This window comes from Haliotis asinina, chromosome 10, assembly GCF_037392515.1.
Source record: "Haliotis asinina isolate JCU_RB_2024 chromosome 10, JCU_Hal_asi_v2, whole genome shotgun sequence".
In the NCBI taxonomy this organism is placed as follows: domain Eukaryota; kingdom Metazoa; phylum Mollusca; class Gastropoda; order Lepetellida; family Haliotidae; genus Haliotis; species Haliotis asinina.
Genome location: NC_090289.1, coordinates 53,959,767 through 53,984,698, shown reverse-complemented (window position 1 = coordinate 53,984,698; position 24,932 = coordinate 53,959,767). Strand labels below are relative to the sequence as shown.

The 24,932-nt window shown below is 41.7% G+C and overlaps 2 protein-coding genes across 2 annotated transcripts in view; one reads left to right on the top strand and one right to left on the bottom strand.

Annotated features, from left to right (window-relative positions):
- The window catches only part of LOC137297671 (cyclin-dependent kinase 6-like), a 28,428-nt gene extending 7,448 nt beyond the window's left edge, over positions 1–20,980 (bottom strand). Inside the window, exons 1-6 of the mRNA XM_067829584.1 lie at positions 20,886–20,980; positions 15,985–16,311; positions 6,871–7,006; positions 6,135–6,302; positions 5,105–5,265; positions 4,631–4,766 (exon numbers count right to left, since the gene is read on the bottom strand). Of these exons, the coding sequence (XP_067685685.1) occupies positions 4,631–4,766; positions 5,105–5,265; positions 6,135–6,302; positions 6,871–7,006; positions 15,985–16,271 (888 nt within the window). The 5' untranslated portion in view covers positions 16,272–16,311; positions 20,886–20,980. The remainder of the gene's footprint in view (positions 1–4,630; positions 4,767–5,104; positions 5,266–6,134; positions 6,303–6,870; positions 7,007–15,984; positions 16,312–20,885) is intronic.
- LOC137298514 (zygotic DNA replication licensing factor mcm6-like) overlaps positions 1–24,932 on the top strand; it is a 385,641-nt gene that overhangs the window by 262,041 nt on the left and 98,668 nt on the right. The window lies entirely within an intron of this gene.

The following is a 24,932-nucleotide window of genomic DNA, read 5'->3' as shown; positions in this document are numbered from 1 at the left end:
TGACAGCTAACACTGAATTCAGTGCTGACAGGTAGGTCGCAATAATACTGTCCTGAGCTTCCTTGAGCACCACAAGTAACGTAAAAACTGTATTGAATTGTAGTGATGCTAACAGCGGGTCTTGCGACTTTTGGGCACAGAACATCTCAAATGTAGCCCACTTGTCATCATAGAGTGATCAGGTGGAAGCTCTGTGTGCCCGGGCAATGATCTTTGTCACTTGAGATGAGTATCCCTTGGCCCTCAAAGTCCTTTGCAAATGGTCCAGGTGCATAGATGAAACTGCACCAGGTCCGGGTGCAGTGTCCGACTGTGGGGATGGAGCAGCAACTGATCCCACTCTGGAAGATGGAACGGATCTCTTTCTGCGAGGCGGCATAATTCTGGGAAACACATCCTCGCTGGCCACCCGGGCACGACCAAAAGCAGACGGATCCTCATCATGAGTTTGAGTTTCGCCACTACTGCCGGTACTAGTATTGGCGTCGGGAAGGCGTAAACGTCTAGACTTTTCCAAGACATTGACAGAGCGTCGACCGCCCAAACTGCCAGGTCTGGTATCGCAGACATGTATACCTCAAGCTGAGCCTTGAACTATGTGGCAAATAGGTCTATCAACAGGCGCCTGTGATTCTGACATATGAGCCGGACACGGCTTCCCTAGTCACGAGAGCGCACTGGCTAGTACGTTTCTGGAATATGACGAACTCTGACTTCGATGTTGTTTCCGTCTAGGATGCTGGCTAGGCGGAACATCTGATCCAGTAGGAACTTGGATCTGGTTGTCCCCTGTCTCGAAATCAGCCATACTACCGTCGCGTTGTCTGAGACTATCAGTAGGTTCGAGTGGCTTAGTATCGACGCCCAGTGACTTACAGCTAAAATCACTGCTTCCAGCTCGAGATTGTTAATGTGCCAGCTTGCTTCAGCTTCGGACCAGAGCCCCGAGGCTGTTCGATCACTTAGTTACGCACTCCAACACTGGAGTGATGCGTCGACAAATAGTTCGTGATCCTGCCCAAAGTTGGACAAACATCGTCTGCCTGTATGTACGGGAGGAGGTACCTCTGCAACGGACGTAGCATCAGACACCCCCTGTGTGTTAAGTCCTGCGCCGATGTCAGAAGGCCCAACAGAAACTGCCACTCTCTGAGGAGCAATGGTTCTGACAGTCCCCTCTCTACGGACCGGGAGATCTTTTCCCATCGGTTGAGGGGGATCTGAATGCGATAGTACTGTGTCTGGAACAGGCCCCTGAGAAACACCAACTCCTGTGTGGGCTGTAAATGCAGCTTTTCCCGGTTGATCATCCACCCTAACTGTTCTAGCAGACGGGTGGCAATGTCTAGCTGTCTGCGTAGCAAATGAGGTTCGAACTGGTTGAGCAGACAGTTGTCTACATATGTTAAGTCCCGCGCCGACGTCAGAAGGCCCAACAGAGACTGCCACTCTCTGAGGAGCAATGGTTCTGACAGTCCATTCTCTACGGACCGGGAGATCTTTTCCCATCGGTTGAGGGGGATCTGAATGCGAGATAGTACTGTGTCTGGAACAGGCCCCTGAGAAACACCAACTCCTGTGTGGGCTGTAAATGCGGCTTTTCCCGGTTGATCATCCACCCTAACTGTTCTAGCAGACGGATGGCAATGTCTAGCTGTCTGCGTAGCAAATGAGGTTCAAACTGGTTGAGCAGACAGTTGTCTACATATGAACTCTATCTGCCTGAGATGAAGAAAACGACTGATGGGTGTCGTGATTCTGGTAAATAGACCCGGGTTAATGCCAAATGGCAGGACTTGCCATTGGTAATGTCGACCCTCGAATACAAACCTCAGAAATTTCCTGTGAGCCGGGTAGATGGGGACGTGCAGGTAACCATCCTGTATGTCGAGACTGCACAGCCACGTTCCCGGGGTCAATTTCACTCGCAACTGTTCCAGAGACACCATCTTGAAATGTGGCGGCTCCAGCAAGCAATGGTCGTTGAACGCTGCCATATTGGGAATCATGCGAAATTTGTCAGGGTCTTTCATGGGAACGAGGAAGACCGGAGAGTAGAACCCTGACGAGAGGTGTGGGTCCAGTACTTCCTCGATGGCACATTTCCCTAACAACAATTCGATGTTGTCCCTCAAAAACTGACGTTGCGCCTCTGAATATGCCTGTGTCGCCGACTGAGATGTTAATGGTGGAGGCTGTATGACCAGTAGTTTGTAGTCCGTCTTTAGAATTCTAAAGTTGTGTCTGCCGGCTTGTGATGATCGGTTGTTGTGAAGCCGTGGCCGCGACCTCTTGAAAAGGCAGATCTGACGGAAGCTCTCTTGCCTCTGCCGCACATTCCCGTTTTATCACGAAAGACAGACGAGAGAGCTTCAAACGTTGACAAAGACACCTCCATGTTTGTTAATTCAGCATGTTCCTTGTAAACCTCTGGAATTGCATTCCTGAAGAGGGCTTGTGAGGAGAAAGGAGAGCTAATCAGAAGCTGTTTAAACTCTTCCTGCCATGAACACGCAACCAAAAATCCCATCCTGCGCATGACTGTTGTCATTCCCTGCGCTGTCCTAACAGGTCATGTAACACTTTGCCGTGCCAAAGGAATAGTGATGACAGAAGTTCCAATCGTGACTCATTAGGTTCCGTTAAGTCCACAGCCGCTGAAGTAGCTCATGCTAACAGTTGATACAGGTTTCAGGATGCGCCACGACTCCGAGTCAATTGCTTGTAATTTGGAGTCCTGAACCTTATAAGGGATGGAGGAAGATAGCCTTCTAATGGCTTCGTCCAATACCGCCCCGGACTATGCACCTTGCAGGCTTGCTTGTTAGACTTGATTGTAGCATTCAACGATAGTTTGGCAAAGTCATCATTCAACGAAGGAATAGCATCAGCCACCATAGGATGTGGTGGGATCTTAAGATCGGGTTCCACCCTAATAGCCCTGGTACTGTCTACCCGACGAGGAGGAGGGCCACTCTGGGAACTATCCACTCATAAACAGTGGACATTGGCAGGTACGATCTCTCTTCCTTCTCCAGTTGTGCAGGGACCTCCTCATAGTCTGAAGAATAGTATTGCTTGTCATCAGAGTTGCAAGAAATAGTTGACTTGTGCTCCGGCGCCTGCTTCCTATGTGACAACTGCCACGAGAAGGTGACGCTGATCGGGAACTCCAGCGACTGCGGTGGAGGGATTTGCTCCTATGATCCGGTGACCTGGATGGCGAACGATGTCATCGACAAACACTGGATGAACTACTCTGGGGACTTCTGGATTGAGACCTTCTGACGCATGAACCTCCTGTTCTCCCCCTATCATTAGCCACAGTCATGGTGCCCCGTGGCGGTCCAAATGCTAGTGTACCAGATCCTGGCGCCGACTTATCTAAGCTTGGTGTAACAATAGCTTGAGATGAGCCCACAGGCGCTGGCGCTGGCAAATGGATGTGCTCCTCCCTTTGTGTCGTCCCTGTAATGTCTGGGATTAGTGGAGGATCCCTAGTCGAAACAGCAGTCTGTTCTTGAGAAGCGCCTGGTGTCACCGATGGGGCAGGTATAAGTAGCGCTCTTAAAATCCATTGCACCTCCAGGTGCATAAGAGCGTCAGGTCTCGCCAAATCCACCCAGCCGTTGGCGTCGGCATCGGAAGCCCTGGATGATTCTGATTCAGTGATGCCTCCACTCGAACAGCAGTATCTAACGCTGCTCCAGGAATCTCCAACGTAGACTGAATCTCTGGTGTACACGGAAGAGAACCAGTCGAGGATGCAGGAGACCGAGACATTTTTCTAGTTTTTCTGTGTCTGAAGCAGTCCACTAACAAATGAAACTGATCCAGTAACAAATTATGGAGGCAACAACGAAAATAGGAGACACGCTACCATGCCTCGTACGAGGTAGCCGACAAGTGTACAATAACATAAATATACGTTAAAATCGGCGCAAAGATTGAAAAATATACATACCACACACACAACCCCTGAAAGGAATCAGTGTAAAGGTGTAGAAAGGTGAAACTTTATAGTTCTGAAAACGTTTTTTCCAACCCAAACATGTCTAGATCAGATGATGCTTGAAGTGAAAGTGAAAGCACATGCACAGTGGGGAGATCCAGATACTTCAGTATCATGACAGCCGTCGATTGCGAGGTAGCCATTCAAGATGGAATAGCAATTCAACCCCGTCAGATCTCCTACTAATCGAAGCTTGAGGTAATATACTATAGACCCATGGTAAGGTAAGTAAAAAATTTCACTGTTTTAACAGTCCAGATACACAGTTAATACATTATCAAAACCACATATTGTAACAACAGTACAAAATTATTACTTTAGCACAGATTTGGCCACATGGTATTGTGATAAATGCCCATCATGGTGTGATAATTCCTGTTGTTATGTGAGCATGGTAACATCAGCATGTTTGAAATAACACTAAAGTGTGCACTATAGCCTGGTATACAGAGACCACGTTATACAACAGATTTATGGTAAACTCAGCATTATTTGTTACACTGCAATAGTGAGTCTCACTAGAAATTGGTTAGACCCAGTATAGACGATGTAGCGACTGATACTGAGTCTACGTTTACTTAGACTGTACAACAGAGGGTTTTTCACACAGTGTCTCACCTCCAGTAGGTCCTTGGCCTGATGATCAATTTCTGGAACAAACTTTTCTAGGGGTTGTGGGGCAACTGATCGGAATGACTTCCATGGCAATGAGACATTTTCCGGCCACTCATGTTCAGATGGCAGACCAATTGCTCTGGAATACAGGTGAAATGTCAGGTCACTGGGTTCGTAAATAGCAAAAAAGGTGTTTCCTGTTGATACAAAAGCCATCTCATCAATATACCTCCTTAAGTTCATATATGTAAGTTTCCATTAAATTCCAAACACACAGGAAAAAAAAAGTGGAAGATGTTGTGAGCATATTCTTATGACAACTGAATTGTGCTGTCTGGCCGGACATGGAGCCTGATCACACAACCCAATCTTGTTGCCTCTAAATTCAACAGTCAATACAGTGTCTGGGACATACCTTCATTAAAAAGGACAAAACTGGTAACATAATTAACTAAATATACAAAATCTGGATCTTACTCAAATATCTTTATCAATTGGTCGACGTCAGATTGGCCACAAAACAAAGGTCGTCTATTGAAAAGTTCAGCAAATATACAACCACAGCTCCAGAGATCGACAGGTGTGGCATACTGGCCTTGAAGCAGCACCTCTGGGGCACGGTACCACAGTGTCACCACCTGCCACACAACATAGACAACTTCACAAATCTTTCACAACAGACAGGAATTTTTCTATATGTGTTTGGCAGTCTGGGCCCAGTTTCATAAGTTGAAGATCTTGAAACACTTCTTGTAGTATGTTTTTCTGTATCACAGTATAGGAGATATGAATGCTATGAGAAAAGTTACGAGATCTTAGGATTATGAGAGCTTTGTGAAACTGGGCCCAGTATTTCAACCCAAGTCTGCAGCAAATGACAAGCACTTACCAAATTGGATGAAAAACACCACAATGCACTTCATGGACACCATGATTAAAAGCATGGTTTTGCAGAGGAGACAAGTATTTCACTGATAACAGAATCAATGATTGTTATAGTTTGTTTAATGCTGCACTCAGCACTTTTCCAGCCATATAGTGGCCGCCTGTATATAATCAAGTATATACCAGACAATCCAGCCATCAACAGCATGAGCATCAACCTACACAAATGGGAACTAATGACATGTGTCAACCAAATCAGTGAACCTGAACACCAGATCCAGTTAGTTGCCTCTAATGACAAGCATTAGTTGCTGAAGGCCAATTCTAACCCAGATGTTGACGGGTCCCAAACAAAAGAGGAGGAAGAAGATGTCATATTTTGTGTTATAGCGATATAACCACCGTGAAAGGGTGCCAAATGTACAATGAATACTCCAAAAACATTTCTGGGAGAACTTTGTCCCTTTTTCAAAGAAATCATTTATATAATTCAGTGATTGCTGCATCAGGTTAGCATCACAAGTTATTAATCACTTGGTACATTCTTTGTGCTAAGGTACTGACACATTTCCATTTACAATCCACCCTATATTTAACTGCTGATGTCATACATTATACTTACCACTGATGTGAGCGCCATCTGGAAGCTGTAAATCCTAGCCAGACCAAAATCTGCCAACTTGAGTTGACCTTGACTTGTGATGAGAACATTTTGAGGCTTCAGATCTCGATGAACAATACGATGGGCATGTAGAAAGTCAACCCCACTCAGCAGCTGGTGCATCAAGTCCTTTGAAGAAGAAAAGTATTTTGAAAAGTTTCCCTTCATTTACTTGCGGAGTCAGGATGATCTGAGATTGCAGACAAATGAAAAAGCTCGTAACATTTCCCCTTCTGGACCACTAAATTAGTTACATTAAACAGAAATGAAACAGAAATTCAAAGTGACAAACAAAGAAAATAAACTAGCTGGCAGGAAAACCTCATGACAGTCAGCACATGTTCATAATAGTCATTTGGTTGCAACATCCAATTCCCTGCATGGTAGTGGCTGCACACATGTGCTTGCCTGCCAGACAGCTGTCACCTACCTAGCTGGGTGACCAGACATCCCCTAGATATAGACCATTCCTACAAACATATGCTTGTACTACCAGAGTGTCAGCCAGATGTCACCTACCCACCTGGGTGACCAGGCATTCCCTAAATGTCCACTATCGCCACAAACATGTGCTTGTACTACTAGAGTGTCAGCTAGTTGTCACCTACCCACCTGGGTGACCAGACATTCCCTAGATGTCCACCATTGCCACAAACATATGCTTGTACTACCAGAGTGTCAGCTGGTTGTCACCTACCCGTATCCGGTCAGGTCCCAGCCCCGGGGAGGGGCAACGCTCAAGGTAGGTTGCAAGGTCCTGGTCGATGTACTCGAACACCAGCGTCAGACGTATCTCGCTGTCTGTCACGGGAGTGTGACGCACATCCAGAAGCCTGACAAGTTGACAAAACACCCATCTCATATATGTCAAACACAACTATGGCAAACATACACTCTCCATCATAGGTAAACATTTCTCTGCTTGGTGAGGAAATCATTATTTGTGATTTTCTGCAAATGGTGACAGAATTGTTTATAGGGTTTTAATGCCATCCTTAACATCCATAGGTATTGACTGTAATCACTGAACATATTGGTTGCCATGGTCACTGAGGATGTGTGAGTTGATTTGCGTGAGATGTTCAGAATACTATTACCTATCAGGCATCTCTACTGACATGTTTAGCACTATATTGATAAAAAGATATGTTCGAACACATTTCCTTTTCAGGATTAAATTAATCAAGGTTGTTTCAGGAAGAAAGACAGACATACACTAAATCTGACATATCCTGTTCCATATTTTCAGATGTCTTTCGTAACTTAATTCACAACAGAGTTTGAACAGTGAATAATGGTACCCAATTCAATAAGATGATTAATAAACCTCACTTTAGAGGGTTTACCAAAATGTATTGTCATACTATATATATAGCATTAAAAGCATTAGAAGCAATTGTTTTTAATACTTATTCCACATTCTGGGCCTGAAGGATAGCATGACATCCTAACCTAAGTATTGCAAAATGATAACATAACTATATTCTGTGACAAGACCACGGGTACCTACAGGCCTGTGCTACAATCAGTAGATCCGATCAGCTACCTGAGTCTACTTAGAGCCCAGCACTGTTACATTTTTGTTATCAAGCCAGCACAATATCCCACATACCACACCTGACAACAACATACCACAGCCACTATAAATAGCCTCATTATGGGCCGCCTATTGACTTTGTTTACTTCAAGTGGGATCGAACATTGCCATGTCTTCAATACACCGTCACACCTCAATGCTTCCTGATCACGGTCAATGGCAGCATACTGATCTCTCTTGCTGGTAGTGCCAGTACCTGGGCATGCGTCTGTGGGAGGGGATGTCTTGAGGGGACTTTGTATCATGACAGGACCATACTTGTCTATAGTAGAAGGTGGGGGAAGGGAAGGGAGTTGGTACAGTGTGTTCTGGAAGCAGACATGTGTGTGTAGATGGGCTGTACTGTGCTGTGTTTCGACATGACTAGCACACAGACCCACATACAGCCAGGGAAGATCAATACTCATGTCTTGATGGTCGTCGTGATCACAACGCCATGCATCGAAGGATGAACACCGTTACCCATGGCTAGACATTTTAATAAGCAATTAACTTGATCACATATCCCTTGCAAACAAACACAAGTGGATAACATTGTTTAGTGAAACGAGACACTGTGACACCGATAGAGTCAATCACTGACACTTGACTGGATCAAGTCACATGTCACTGTCTCACAGGTAACTAATGACACTTGACTGGATCAAGTCACACGTGACTGTCTCACAGGTAACCAATGACACTTGACTGGGTAACCAATGACACTTGACTGGATCAAGTCACACGTGACTGTCTCACAGGTAACCAATGACACTTGACTGGATCAAGTCACACGTGACTGTCTCACAGGTAACCAGTGACACTTGACTGGATCAAGTCACACGTGACTGTCTCACAGGTAACCAATGACACTTGACTGGGTAACCAATGACACTTGACTGGATCAAGTCACATGTCACTGTCTCACAGGTAACTAATGACACTTGACTGGATCAAGTCACATGTCACTGTCACACAGGTAACCAATGACACTTGACTGGATCAAGTCACACGTGACTGTCTCACAGGTAACCAATGACACTTGACTGGATCAAGTCACACGTGACTGTCTCACAGGTAACCAATGACACTTGACTGGGTAACCAATGACACTTGACTGGATCAAGTCACACGTGACTGTCTCACAGGTAACCAATGACACTTGACTGGATCAAGTCACACGTGACTGTCTCACAGGTAACCAGTGACACTTGACTGGATCAAGTCACACGTGACTGTCTCACAGGTAACCAATGACACTTGACTGGATCAAGTCATACATGATTGTCATATGGGTCACTAATTGTAAACTTTCGCATTATCAGCATAATGTGTACATTCAGCAATTTTGTACATTGTACAGTCACCATTTTAGTACATTTGACAGTTTTCACATGTGCTGTTCTGTATAAAAACGCCTGAGAATATGCTCCAAATTTACAATTTTCACACCCTCATTATTATTCAACATGAATAAATCAAACAGATTCTTCACAGAATGATTATTAAAAAAAAATTGTGTATATTCCTAACACAGGCTGTAGGGCAATCATCTCCCAGCAACATCAACAAGCCTATTGCTGACACGTCAGCAGGGGTCTCTGCTGTAAATGTCCTTGCACTGAGGTGCCTTGAGGTGCTCTATACATGGAAGCACCCACCCTTGATTGCTTATGTAATATACTTACACCTGTGTTAGGTTACCATGAAACATCATAAACACTATACGCTACTAATGCTGTAACAACATCTTGTGCACCTAGTTAACATATCCAATACACCATGTCTATAATTCACCTGCATATTACATACTGACTGTATTTTATTGGTCCTCACCACATTCTGCATATTACATACTGACTGTATTTTTTTGGTCCTCACCACATTCTGCATATTACATACTGACTGTATTTTATTGGTCCTCTCCACATTCTGCATATTACATACTGACTGTATTTTATTGGTCCTCACCACATTCTGCATATTACATACTGACTGTATTTTATTGGTCCTCACCACATTCTGCATATTACATACTGACTGTATTTTATTGGTCCTCACCACATTCTTCATATTTTATGTGCAATGAATTTAGGTTTGTGGTCCTTAAGAGTCTTTTGTTACCATGTTTCTGAACTGGCAAGAAAAGTGACTGAGATTATTTTTACACTTCACTCACAATATTCCTTTTTTACGGTGGCTGTCTGTAAATAATCGAGTATATACCCAACAATCCAGTGATCAACAACATGAGCATTGATCTATGCAACTGGGACACGTTGGCATGCGTAAACCAAGTCAGAGTGCCTTAACCCTGATCCTGTTAGTTGCCTTTCATGACAAGCATGGGTTACTGTGGTCCAATCCTAACTCGCCTTTCATGACAAACATGGGTTACTGTAGTCCAATCCTAACTTGCCTTTCACTACAAGCATGGGTTACTGTGGTCCAATCCTAACTTGCCTTTCACAACAAGCATGGGTTACTGTGGTCCAATCCTAACTCGCCTTTCATGACAAGCATGGGTTACTGTGGTCCAATCCTAACTTGCCTTTCACTACAAGCATGGGTTACTGTGGTCCAATCCTAACTTGCCTTTCACTACAAGCATGGGTTACTGTGGTCCAATCCTAACTTGCCTTTCACTACAAGCATGGGTTACTGTGGTCCAATCCTAACTTGCCTTTCATGACAAGCATGGGTTACTGTGGTCCAATCCTAACTTGCCTTTCACTACAAGCATGGGTTACTGTGGTCCAATCCTAACTTGCCTTTCATGACAAGCAGGGGTTACTGTGGTCCAATCCTAACTCGCCTTTCACTACAAGCATGGGTTACTGTGGTCCAATCCTAACTTGCCTTTCATGACAAACATGGGTTACTGTAGTCCAAACCTAACTTGCCTTTCATGAAAAGCATGGGTTACTGTAGTCCAATCCTAACTCGCCTTTCATGACAAGCATGGGTTACTGTAGTCCAATCCTAACTTGCCTTTCATGACAAGTATGGGTTACTGTAGTCCAATCCTAACTCACCTTTCATGACAAACATGGGTTACTGTAGTCCAATCCTAACTTGCCTTTCACTACAAGCATGGGTTACTGTGGTCCAATCCTAACTTGCCTTTCACTACAAGCATGGGTTACTGTGGTCCAATCCTAACTTGCCTTTCATGACAAGCATGGGTTACTGTGGTCCAATCCTAACTTGCCTTTCACTACAAGCATGGGTTACTGTGGTCCAATCCTAACTTGCCTTTCACTACAAGCATGGGTTACTGTGGTCCAATCCTAACTTGCCTTTCACTACAAGCATGGGTTACTGTGGTCCAATCCTAACTTGCCTTTCATGACAAGCATGGGTTACTGTGGTCCAATCCTAACTTGCCTTTCACTACAAGCATGGGTTACTGTGGTCCAATCCTAACTTGCCTTTCATGACAAGCAGGGGTTACTGTGGTCCAATCCTAACTCGCCTTTCATGACAAGCATGGGTTACTGTGGTCCAATCCTAACTCGCCTTTCACTACAAGCATGGGTTACTGTGGTCCAATCCTAACTTGCCTTTCATGACAAACATGGGTTACTGTAGTCCAAACCTAACTTGCCTTTCATGAAAAGCATGGGTTACTGTAGTCCAATCCTAACTCGCCTTTCATGACAAGCATGGGTTACTGTAGTCCAATCCTAACTTGCCTTTCATGACAAACATGGGTTACTGTAGTCCAAACCTAACTTGCCTTTCATGAAAAGCATGGGTTACTGTAGTCCAATCCTAACTCGCCTTTCATGACAAACATGGGTTACTGTAGTCCAAACCTAACTTGCCTTTCATGACAAGCATGGGTTACTGTGGTCCAATCCTAACTTGCCTTTCACTACAAGCATGGGTTATTGTAGTCCAATCCTAACTCGCCTTTCATGACAAACATGGGTTACTGTGGTCCAATCCTAACTTGCCTTTCATGACAAGCATGGGTTACTGTGGTCCAATCCTAACTTGCCTTTCACTACAAGCATGGGTTACTGTGGTCCAATCCTAACTTGCCTTTCATGACAAACATGGGTTACTGTAGTCCAAACCTAACTTGCCTTTCATGAAAAGCATGGGTTACTGTGGTCCAATCCTAACTCGCCTTTCATGACAAGCATGGGTTACTGTAGTCCAATCCTAACTCGCCTTTCATGACAAGCATGGGTTACTGTAGTCCAATCCTAACTCGCCTTTCATGACAAGCATGGGTTACTGTGGTCCAATCCTAACTCGCCTTTCACTACAAGCATGGGTTACTGTGGTCCAATCCTAACTTGCCTTTCACTACAAGCATGGGTTACTGTGGTCCAATCCTAACTTGCCTTTCATGACAAGCATGGGTTACTGTGGTCCAATCCTAACTTGCCTTTCACTACAAGCATGGGTTACTGTGGTCCAATCCTAACTTGCCTTTCACTACAAGCATGGGTTACTGTGGTCCAATCCTAACTTGCCTTTCACTACAAGCATGGGTTACTGTGGTCCAATCCTAACTTGCCTTTCATGACAAGCATGGGTTACTGTGGTCCAATCCTAACTTGCCTTTCACTACAAGCATGGGTTACTGTGGTCCAATCCTAACTTGCCTTTCATGACAAGCAGGGGTTACTGTGGTCCAATCCTAACTCGCCTTTCATGACAAGCATGGGTTACTGTGGTCCAATCCTAACTCGCCTTTCACTACAAGCATGGGTTACTGTGGTCCAATCCTAACTTGCCTTTCATGACAAACATGGGTTACTGTAGTCCAAACCTAACTTGCCTTTCATGAAAAGCATGGGTTACTGTAGTCCAATCCTAACTCGCCTTTCATGACAAGCATGGGTTACTGTAGTCCAATCCTAACTTGCCTTTCATGACAAACATGGGTTACTGTAGTCCAAACCTAACTTGCCTTTCATGAAAAGCATGGGTTACTGTAGTCCAATCCTAACTCGCCTTTCATGACAAACATGGGTTACTGTAGTCCAAACCTAACTTGCCTTTCATGACAAGCATGGGTTACTGTGGTCCAATCCTAACTTGCCTTTCACTACAAGCATGGGTTATTGTAGTCCAATCCTAACTCGCCTTTCATGACAAACATGGGTTACTGTGGTCCAATCCTAACTTGCCTTTCATGACAAGCATGGGTTACTGTGGTCCAATCCTAACTTGCCTTTCACTACAAGCATGGGTTACTGTGGTCCAATCCTAACTTGCCTTTCATGACAAACATGGGTTACTGTAGTCCAAACCTAACTTGCCTTTCATGAAAAGCATGGGTTACTGTGGTCCAATCCTAACTCGCCTTTCATGACAAGCATGGGTTACTGTAGTCCAATCCTAACTCGCCTTTCATGACAAGCATGGGTTACTGTAGTCCAATCCTAACTCGCCTTTCATGACAAGCATGGGTTACTGTGGTCCAATCCTAACTCGCCTTTCACTACAAGCATGGGTTACTGTGGTCCAATCCTAACTCGCCTTTCATGACAAGCATGGGTTACTGTGGTCCAATCCTAACTCGCCTTTCACTACAAGCATGGGTTACTGTGGTCCAATCCTAAGTTGCCTTTCATGACAAACATGAGTTACTGTAGTCCAAACCTAACTTGCCTTTCATGACAAGCATGGGTTACTGTAGTCCAATCCTAACTCAGACCTTCATGGGCCTTTTTATGAAAAATGGCTACTCTAAAACACATCAAACTCACAGCTGCAACCTACAGTCAGGAAACATCAGTATTTTGACAACTACTAGTATATGAAAAATTGCTGTCCCTACAATCTGGTGTTGGTTGATAACATTTTATATGCCGAGTCCTGTCTTCATGTTCCTTCTCACAACTTCCTCTTTCTCATTACAGTTTTGTTTAAATATACTGCCACTGCCATAATACACTGGTGGTACTGCACATCTTATCTGATCCACATACACTGGTTGTAAATGTTTATATACAGGCAAACAGTAGCACTGTTCTGATTAATTAAAGGTCACATGGAACCAAAAATCAAACATAATTAAAACACAGTTATCACTTATTCATGACATATACAATGCATTGCTGATTAAGAAAAAACAAATCAACAGACCTATAGGCGTATAATTGCAAATCAAAAGTGCAATATTTTGTATGAAATGAAGCAGCCGCGATACTGAACCCAGTCAGACCCGGTGAATGTGTACTCAAGTGTGACAAAACTATTTCATTGACCACTGGTTCATTTGCCGATATGCTTAGCCAGCTCTTTGTTTGTGGCTTTTAAGCCGGATAGGTGTTAATTGCATCTGGTCAGTGACTGAAGTTGTGCACTGCATATTGTCAGTAGCAGACAGACTGGTAGACATATAGTTACAAGTGTCAATAAACCATACATCGAGTTTTCTCTGTGACAGAGACTGCTTATCACAATCAACATTTATTTATGTAACGAGTAGATTACTGCTCATGGCCTCATACTCCGGCCATGCATACTGTTTCAAGCTCCATGAACCTACTCACTGCGCGTGCATTGGCAGCACAGCGTAACTGTTGAAACCACTTTTTTCCCCAGCGCTGGGGAAATTCAGTGAATGTGATGTAAAAATAGCCCGCGAAATCGGAGTTCAAACGATTCACTAAATTTCCCCCAAAGCTGGTGGAAAAAAGTTGTTTCAAGAGCTGTACCTCACTGTGACCATAATGCATAAGCTGTGAATAGCTTCGCGGAGCCTGAAACAGTATGCATGTCCGGAGTATGAGGTCGTGAGCAGTAGTCTAATTTTGGTTGTGTACACAAACAAGTAAATAATCTACTCGCTACATGGAAACAAACTGTTAATTGTGGTAACCAGTCTCTGTCACCAAGAAAGCTCAATGTCTGGTTTATTGACACCTATTTGTCTGCCTGCTTGTCTGCTAGAGACAGTATGCAATACACAGCTTCAATCATTGACCACATGCAAATTGAACTTAACACCTATCAGGCTATATGCCATAAACAAAATAAATTGATTTATGACTTGTGCACCCGTGTCCTGTCTCTGCCACATTATGTAATTATGCAGGTGTGACACTTGTACATGTGACATGTTTTTATGTCTGTGGGTTGCAAACAAACTACATCCATTTTTCTCGGATGACTGGATCTAACGGAAACTGGTACAAACTCTTGTCAGTTTCAAGTCTTGCTTTGTACTTGGATGAATGACAGTTTTCAGGCACACAGTTGTTCACATCTCTACTGAGATGATTACTTATTGAATTGAACACAAATTCAAAGAACATGTATTTACGAAACCTAACATCTCTAAATACATTCATTATGGATAACAACTTCTTCCAAAGTATATGATTTGTTTGACAACGGTATATGAGTCTATACTGAAACGACGCATCAAGTTTATGTTATCCATAAAGCATCTTACTTTTTTGACTTGCCATTCTTCTAAACTGCCCACCAAACAGATCACCTTTCTGTACACACAATGAGACCTCAGTGTATCAGCAAATGAACCAGCCAATCGGAAGCTGTCATTACACTTGAGTGCAAACCTACCCGCTATGACTGGGTTCGGTCTCCCAAGGGCTTCGTTTCGAGGGAAGTAAGCCCAAGTACAAAATATTGCACTTTTAATTCGCGATTGTACGCTTATAATTTTGTTTATTTGTTTTCTTACAAGCAGCAATGCATATTATGTCATGAATAACTGATAATTTTGTTTTAATTATATGACGGTTAAGTTTTCATGGGTTATTTCATGCAGATGATACATACAAAGTTGTGTCTGAAGACTGAACTCTCTAAGCAAAAAGTTTACATGTGAGCAAATTTTGTGCATGTGTTAATCTTCCACCCACATTACATGTGCTGTCTCTACGGTAAAAGATTAAAACCGAGATAAATGATAAATTTGAAAAGGAGGATGGGTTCAGTTTGTAAGATATGGAGAGATAAACCTTGACAGCTTGGTGTCACTATTTCACAGCCCATGGAAGCAGCCCAGTTTACCTTAGAAATATGTCAGTGGTACATAATAAAGCGATAATGGTGTTAGTTGTCAAATGACAGCATTCAGATTCACACACTTTTTACATGCTGTAAAGATGGAAAAATAATTCAAGATTGAGTACAATTTCTCCCTGTATGACATGGATGAATGACAGTGAAACTATGAACTATGAAAACTTTTAACACTGTAGATATCCAACAATGTGACCGTGGTAAGAGAAAACGTACCTGACAATATTTTCGTGTTCATATTTCTCCAGTTGTTTCAGCAATGCAATCTCTCTGATAGCGCTCATGGGCATGCCCTCCTCTGTGTTGGGTATCCGTATCTTCTTCATGGCCACAAACTGTCCATCACACTTGAGGTCTCGGGCCTTATACACAGTCCCATACGCCCCATTGCCGATCACTGCTACCTCCTCATACTTCTTCTCACTACTGTCTCGACGACTCCGTGTCCGATTTGATGACTCATTTTGATTGACATGGTATTTGGAAGCTGCTGCTGTTTTCATTGCTTACATCGTCAACATTTAGCATCCATAGGAGCAGGTTCTGGAAGAACACAGAAATTCTTCCATCAACATAAACAAAAGATCTGTGGAACTGTGAACACAAATACATGCATTTGTGATCTACACACTCTTGAGTGTGTCTTTCCACGTCATATGATTCTTAATGTGTTTGTAGCTACTACCATAAATTTCATAAAGTGTGGAAGTTACTAACATCTTAAATAGATATAGTACAGTCAAGGCTTGTTTATCCGACAATCAGCTTCATCCAATGCCTTCGTTGGTAATAAATTGAATAACCACAACTTAGTTTCATTTCGCTAGTCTGACATCCTCGTTAATTTGACAATTTGTTGGGCAAAGGATGATGTCAGATTAATGAGACTTGACTGTATTTCAGACACATCATGTTTGTCAGCTCCATGGGGAATGACAGTCTCATGCAGGTCTATTCTTTGGTGAAACCTACAAGCACATGTATGGAACACATAAACCAAAGAACATGAGGCAGTGTGGATTTGAACCCATGAACATCTCATATTTCTGCCATGCACTAACCATCAAGCACTTAGTGCTTGACTGTGTTGACTTTTCGACTGCAAGGGACTTGCATTATGGAGTTGCAAATCTCAAAATCCAGTTTTCCTGTGTCAATGGCAATCTCATAGTTAGCTACCTAAGGAAGTTGACATGTGCAGCCATATAATGTTTTCAAAATAAAATTCACTTGTACTTTGTACTAGGCTTCAATAATGCAGATGTGACGCAATAACCAACTTAACTCCAACTGTAAATTATTTCAGATTCTGAGAACACGTTCACATAGGACAGACAGATCATGTTACAGATGTATATGACAGTACAAGTGTCTGCAGTTCCTCTAGTTGCCTCACGTGAAATCCTACAGCATCCACTCGTCACACTGAAAACCTGGGTTCCATTCTCCACAATGGGCTCCACTGCCAAGTAATTGCTGTAATATAGCTAAAAATGGCATAAAACCAAAGTCACTCATTCACTTTTGTTCAATCTGAACATTCAAGGGCAGGTAATTTTGACTGCAAATGAGGGACTGCACTGCATACTTAAATGAATAGTATAGCCTCTCTGTCCCTGAACCACATTATTGCCCCTACACCCCCTTCTGCAATGCAAATGCTCTGGATGAAGTAAGTCTAGATTCCCCCTATGTGAAACTTTGTACTCACTAGGGTTCCTGTCAGAGTTATTTGTTCCACCTATTTACATTCAGTGCTATAAATATGTTTCAGTACAATTCAGACATGTATCTGAATGAGAGTACTGTTGATAAGGAAACAGAAAGGACATGTCATAGAACGCTTATGAATGAAATCAAGTGCAGCTAGTTTACTGTTGTATATCTTACTATGATATGTACATGCTTTGTTCATCTTAATGATTTGTTTAAGTCTGGTGGTATTCTTTTCAGTTGACACATCTCTTCAAACTGTGTTTCTGAAAATGAAGTTTTCACAAGAGACAAACTGTCTCAAGATGAGATAAACATTATATTTGACAATAAAGACAAATATTTTCTTATTATGAAACATTCATTAGTATTTTTTTTCATACATTTCTTATTACTCTTTACTATGGTACCATGGAAACCACAGAAATCTAACAAGGCAGACCAACTGATACACAATAAAAACTTCAAATCAGTAACTATTCAAAATTCATTTTCCTCATGTCTGAGGTACTTCATCATTGCATTAAGAGCCAAAACGTACCTACAACATATGTGTCTCCTCTTAGTTGTTCCATTATCAGTGGTTGACTGGCAACTAGTATAAAACATTTACCCTTGACATCATTAACATAAATTGTGAATTCATGGGAATGATAGGTTGACCTTTGGTGCAGACATGAGGTGAATATCAACCTGTGAGCAGGTCTAGATTCAACCTCTGGGACCTTCATTGTGTCAGTGTTAGTCTAGCAAGACATCTCATTACACATTTGAGAATAAAAATATTTCCTCACAAAATACTAAATGTATTTATCTGCAGCAATTATTTCTTCTTCATATTAACTTAAACGGTACTGGGTTATAACTATTTATGAAGTGTCTTGCAAAGCATTGAAATTTGTCAGTATCAGTAAAATGAAAGATCATTAACTCTAGATGCATTTGCTGCAGACACTTAGCTAATGTCAAGCTTTGAAAGTGTCTTGATGGTTCCTTGGAAACTGGTTCATTGTAAACACACTGGTCCATTTAAAGGGATTAAGTCATACCATAAGCCCATGATATCTATGCCAAGTTTGAAAAGAATCATTAAAGTCACTACATTAGGCCACAACCAAATTGTTTCAAGGTAAAGAATTATGGGGAGCCTGGATCAAATCAAGAAAGCATTAAGGATGTCCTGAATTTTGAACACGCCTCAATGTCTGCTACATATGTGATATCCTCAACAGCAGCCCGAGAGTGAAAAAGTTGAAGTGGTCACCATCCTTTTACTGACATCCCGACAGTTCCATCATCTCAACATGTGGGGTCCGCAACACACACCTTGATGCTGATAGCAAGGGTTATCTCCCTGTCTCCAGTGATAAAAGTGAAAGATACAAGTCATGGATGTCTGGTATCCAGAAGCCTGAGTGATCATGTTGATGAACCATGCATTAATCACTTGCCAGTTGAGCTGGGAGTCAGCTAGATCTGCTAATATGATATCTGTTACTGACAGACTTTTTCTACTGAACACAAGTATGTGAGAAAGGACTTCAACATGGTCACGCCCAGACCTTGTACACAAGATACTACTGTTCAAATTTCTTCCAGGGTAAATAGTGTTAAAGGCATAGCCATCTGCATGACTGAATTTCATCAAGTTCCTGTTTCATAAAGAGATGGTAGGTAAATTGATTGAAACTTCCATATTTTCACAAACTGTCTTAACTGATACATTTTTTTAAATCGGACCAAGCATTTTTCTCTGAATTAGATGTAAAACATTGATATTATGTGTCTGTTCTACACCTTAGTGAGTGATATATATCTCATAATGTCTTCTTCATTCTCTGAAAGTGAGTATGTTGTTTGGGGTCATTCCATTGGTCAACATCATCATAAGGAAGTTAATACATAGCGATGAAGAAGTCGCATCTTCATCAGTGCAGACGTAAATAGATTATCACAGACAAGTACTGACCTTGACAGCGCAGTTTTGTGTGTCTAAGTGGAATATCCAATGACACAGCTGTCATGCAATGATGTTTCAACCCCTTTAATCTCATCTATGCATAAGCTGAACATATCTGACGTTAAGCCATTAAATCCTCCGACAAGGATGTGGCAGTGTGCCCCAGATCATGTCAGATGAATGCCATGGTCACGCCAAGTTTCAGATTTCAGTCATATACTTTGAAAGTCAGAGAAAGGCTGGGTATGAATCGGTAAGACCTGGTTCAAACTTCACTTGATTTCTATTTTGAAAGTTTTGTAAAACTGATTTTAAGGGGGAAATAGAACAGCTACTTTCACATTTGTGGTAATTATTGACATTCAAAACACCCACCAACTGGAAATCTTTTAAGGACATAAAACTAATATATTCTTAATGTATACATGTACAACACTGACAGTTTTGCCATTTTGAACAGAATGTGTTATAAATATGTGCTGCGAAGTTACATTTGGGGCATTTTGACGACTTGACCATAAGTGTGAACCAAATTTCCTTATACTCTGAGATAAACTTTGACTAAATAATAATAATATACATTTCCCAGCGAACGCATTATGAGAACGTTATACTGATTATGGTGAAACGACTCATGGTTGTACGGTTGATATTTATATAAATAAATTATATAAGCAACGTAAGGTCTCAAGCATATATCAGTATAGATGAGATTCCCAATTTCAACCATACAGAGTATTACTGGAAACCGTCTAAGTAGGACTCGTCATCCGATTCTCATCTTACGAAGTCACGAAAAACGGTGACTGGTCACGTTATTGTTGTTTAGAATTGTCAACAATAGTTGAGGGTGACAACGAAACATTTCTAGGTTTTAGTTATAGCCAATTCCCGTAATCATATGCTTCACAATATCATCTTAAAATCTGACTAAGAATTCTACGGTATCAGTGTGTTGATGTCCGGCCCCTGATGTCCAGTCAACTGAGCGTGGTCACACATGTATCCTGACCTGAAGTCCCAGACCCTTGTTCCGACCACACAACGCCGATCACCACGACGGTAGATCTATCAACACACGGGTCGATAACTGGAAATTCCTGAGCGTTCGGTCTTTAGCTTGACAAAATCTAAACACAGATACGTTAAATACACGCATAAACTGGCGGGTCGTTTTGTCTCAGATACGGCGTTTCAACGACAAACAGGTGTCCTTTTGATTAAGGTGACTACACATTCCTTTGGTCCCCGTGCTGGTAGTGTCAAAGCTTGTATGCAAATCTGTATGAATGAACACTGTCGACACAGAGCACTTTAGAACGTGTGCGGCTCGAAGCTAAATTCCGTAGATCTTATGGTTTTCGACAAGGAAATCCTATCGCAAAAGATGCACACGACCCCACTGCGTCGTTTTATGGAAACAATATAAGGAAAATGTACTTACCCGATTTATCTTGAATATTTTTCCACTTTTTTCACCAAGTTCAACCCGTCAGTACAGTATGTATGGGAGTACCACGTGTGCTATTTCCTGTCAATGCTTAAACCTCATTGGTGGTTATTTTCTACCGCCCAACATCAGAGTCAAAGGTCACAACCTCGTTTTCAATCTAACTTGAGCGGTCCCTTTGTTAAGACAGAAAAGATTAATCAATTATTTAGCAGAAATTGAAACATAGTTGATTTTTTTTATATCTAGGCTAATTTGGATCGATTTGCCATAAAGAATCTTATTCCGGGATATTTTTGTTTTCATTTCGCTATTGTTATTTTCAACGTCCCGCTGTGGCAGGTGGTTTGAGAACCGGAGTCGGCGTGCAAAGGCTGCAGGCAGAACATCTTCGCATTGCCTTTGTCCCGCCGTTTGCTTTATCAACTTTAACTAGCGATGAAGCGGAAGACAGAGCAAGTTTGCAGCTATAATACAGGTGCTGTTCTCTGGTTCGTCAGTTGCATTTACTCTACTAAATACTTATTAAAGTCAAGATGTAAAGGGTACAGAAATCATAAGGAACCTTAATTATTTTTAGAATATAGAAATGTTGTCATCCAGAAAAAATATCTTGCTTTTATTGTTCGTCACCAACTTTAAAACATCAAAGAAATCGTACAAATGACACACGCACACGGCAAAAGCTGCCCCGTCTCCATGACAGAAGGGAGAATATTGACACAATTTGAAAAACATTTGTATATAATCGATATCGACTGATATTGCTATGCGTATTATTCGAGTTCTTAAACAAAAACAAAAGTCATCTCCACCTCCCAAAAATAAGAAAATAAATAAATAAATAAATAAATAAATAAATAAGGCTAGTCATTCGTGTGACTTCACGGAAATGAACGGAAAGAGTCGAATTGGTTGCGGACAATATTGAGGTAAGACGACGTATTGTTCAGGGTATTGAGGGTAAGGCGACGTGTTGGTACGAAGGTTACGTGTATATACTTGGTGCCTCGTGCTTTCCATCTGGTGACGGTTGCCGAATGGCCCCGATATCATTTGGCACAATCGCTCTATTCCGTAATCTACAAGATAACATGTTTGTGTGGAATGAGCCGATATGGTTCGAACTGAAAACGGTTGTTCGAACTGAAGACGTCGATTTCACGGTGGATGCATGAATTACATGCTTGTATTAAAATTATTGTGTGCTTTCGTGAAAGAAAAGTGTTGTAGGGAACACAGTAAGGATAATATGTGGATCGTGCTAAGGAATGAGTGAGACGTGGGCATGTCTAGTGAACAAAAAAAGTACATGTATTAAAAATGGAAGTGGAAAAAGAAAACAACTGGTACTCACGGCACGTATCTACCAACTATATTGGATTAGGTTCCTAACCTAAACCCTAAACCCTAACCCTAGCCCTGAACCTAAACCTAACCCTAAACCGTTGAAATAATTCTGATAAATAGAATACGTTGACCGAACCGGCACGAAAATAGTGGATGTGTCCAGTGTAAGCCATTTTAACCGTTTCGAAAAATAATTACGAATAAACTCCATGTCAGGGTAATGGTGCAAATTACTGAATTTCAAAGATATATATGTATGTTAGTTTACATTTATAATTCATTTGATCCAAATAGTTACGTTTCAAACCGAAATATAAAACATTTAGATTATTTAAATTGACCAAAACTGCGAATAATAGATGCAAAATGAGACCAATGTAAGTCATTCTTACGAAATTTAAAAAATACGAAATATATATACACAAAATATAACACCTCAGCACCTCTTAATACAAAGAAATATGAGCATATTAGTAACAAAAGAAAAAAAAATATTTAAAACTGGTGCTTGCGAAAAATTGCGCATCCGCCGGTGAACTACTACTGGAAACTCGCAACATCGTTGGGTTCCTGTAATGACATGGCTGGTAGAGATGAAACATCAGTGAGCGGAGCTTATACGCACTCGCCTATCTTGACGACCTAGTAGTATTAGTAATAAGGGCACCTTGTTGCTATGCCGGCGGCATAGGGCATTGTTTCAAGAACGTTCTTTTGAATAAAATCACCTGAAGTTACGTAAACTAGTATTATGACGTGTCTTTAAAGTTTGTGGTGCTGTATTCTAAAGGTACTCCCATTCTTCGTGTTATATCAGGGCGTATATTGTGAATTCATGGCTATACTCGATACGGGAAGTGTTCAAAGTACACTTTGGATATACTCTCCACAGTACACATAACATCTTTCTTAACAAGTACATAAATGCAGTAAAATCTCAACATACAGTATTTCGAGACCCGTGTTTTAATTGTATTTGTATTAGTAAATTCTTCACAACATGTGCATCTAGGGATTTGATATGGATGAGTAAAATTCGTCCTCTTTACAGTCGACTTCAAAGTTTTAGGACTTCTTTTTACATTAATACGGAAGTAGAACAAACACTACTCCCTATTGTCCATACACACATCATTCAAATGACTGACAATTTGCGGGAATCGTTGACTGGCGTTGTAGACGTTGACTGAGAGCAACAGCTCCACATCTTTCACATGAACACCCGAGCAGAGTTTGATGCACGTGTGGCCTAAGCTCTCTCCCGTCTTTTTGTTTGTCGGGGGTAATACATTCAGTATGTTTAATAGTATGATTTTATGTTAGAAGATGTTTTAGGAAATCTATTTTCTCGCACACACAATATCTTAAATCAGGAGTATATATATACAGTTCATGCCTGCCACATTCAACATACTCCATACAATTCGGTGTACGAGGTAGATTTAAACATTTCTTACAGGCCATCATGTTTGTGATTCTTGCAAAACAGGAGAATTAACGGCAACAACTTTTGTTTTCTTAAAAGCATACTTGATTGGTTTCCCGAACAGATTTCCCTCTTTTGCTACGCAAATTAAGCATAACTGCTCCCCAGATAGACTGTCCAATACAATATTGATGTACTGTTGCAGGTCCTCCATAAAGAATGGAATGGAACCTCAACGTCGAATCCAACGTCAATGAGGGATGTTACTGCAGTTGGCGGAAGCTACCCCATTATCTGTGGACACCGTTCTCAGTTACTGCATGATGCTTATGTGATTTCAAGAGGACTGCATGCCACAATCGTGAAAGTGACCGCACTGGTTAATATCAAACGTACGTCCGTAGGTATCAAATTAACATGTGTAAGTTTGCTTCTCTGAATAAATTACAGTTTTTATTTCTTTTTGTGTCCAGTTTGCAATTAATATTTTTCCTTGACAATTTATTTGCTCACATAAATATAAAATAGCCATGGGGCTGAAGAGTTGTTATTCACGTGAACAGACATGCTAAAGCTTGCTGGAAGTTTTGTTTTACTAAGCTTAATTCACCCTGCTGCGCGAGACACGTCCAGATACCTCTTCACTTCCAGTCTGATTTTACTAACTTGCATGTCACATATACTTTGACCCGTGAAGATCCGGGAGAGTCTTCAGCTACCCATGCTTGTCGGAAGAGGCGACTAACGGGATCCGGTGGTAAGACTCGCTGACTTGGTTCACTCATGTCATCGGTACACAGGTGCGTGGATCGATGCTCATGCTGTTGATCACTGGATTGTCTGTCCCAGACTCGATTATCTATAGACCATCGCCATATAGGTAGAATATTGCTGAATGCGGCGTAAAACTAAACTCACTCACTGTAAGTCTATCTCCATCCAAAGAGGACAAATTTGCTGTAACACCCCTTTTGCTGCAGAGATAATTTAACACTACACACTTAACCCTTTTTCTGTTGACAAAAGGTTCATGAGGTGTCAGTGCTTACTCGCATTTGCTATTTACAGAGATTTATGTAGCGTCAGCGCTTACTCTATTGTTGTTGACAGTTAATGTAACGTCAGCGTTTACTCTGTTGTTGACAGTTTATGTAGCGTCAGCGCCTAATTCTTTTGTTGTTGACAGTTAATGTAGCGTCAGCGCCTAATTCTTTTGTTGTTGACAGTTAATGTAGCGTCAGCGCCTAATTCTTTTGTTGTTGACA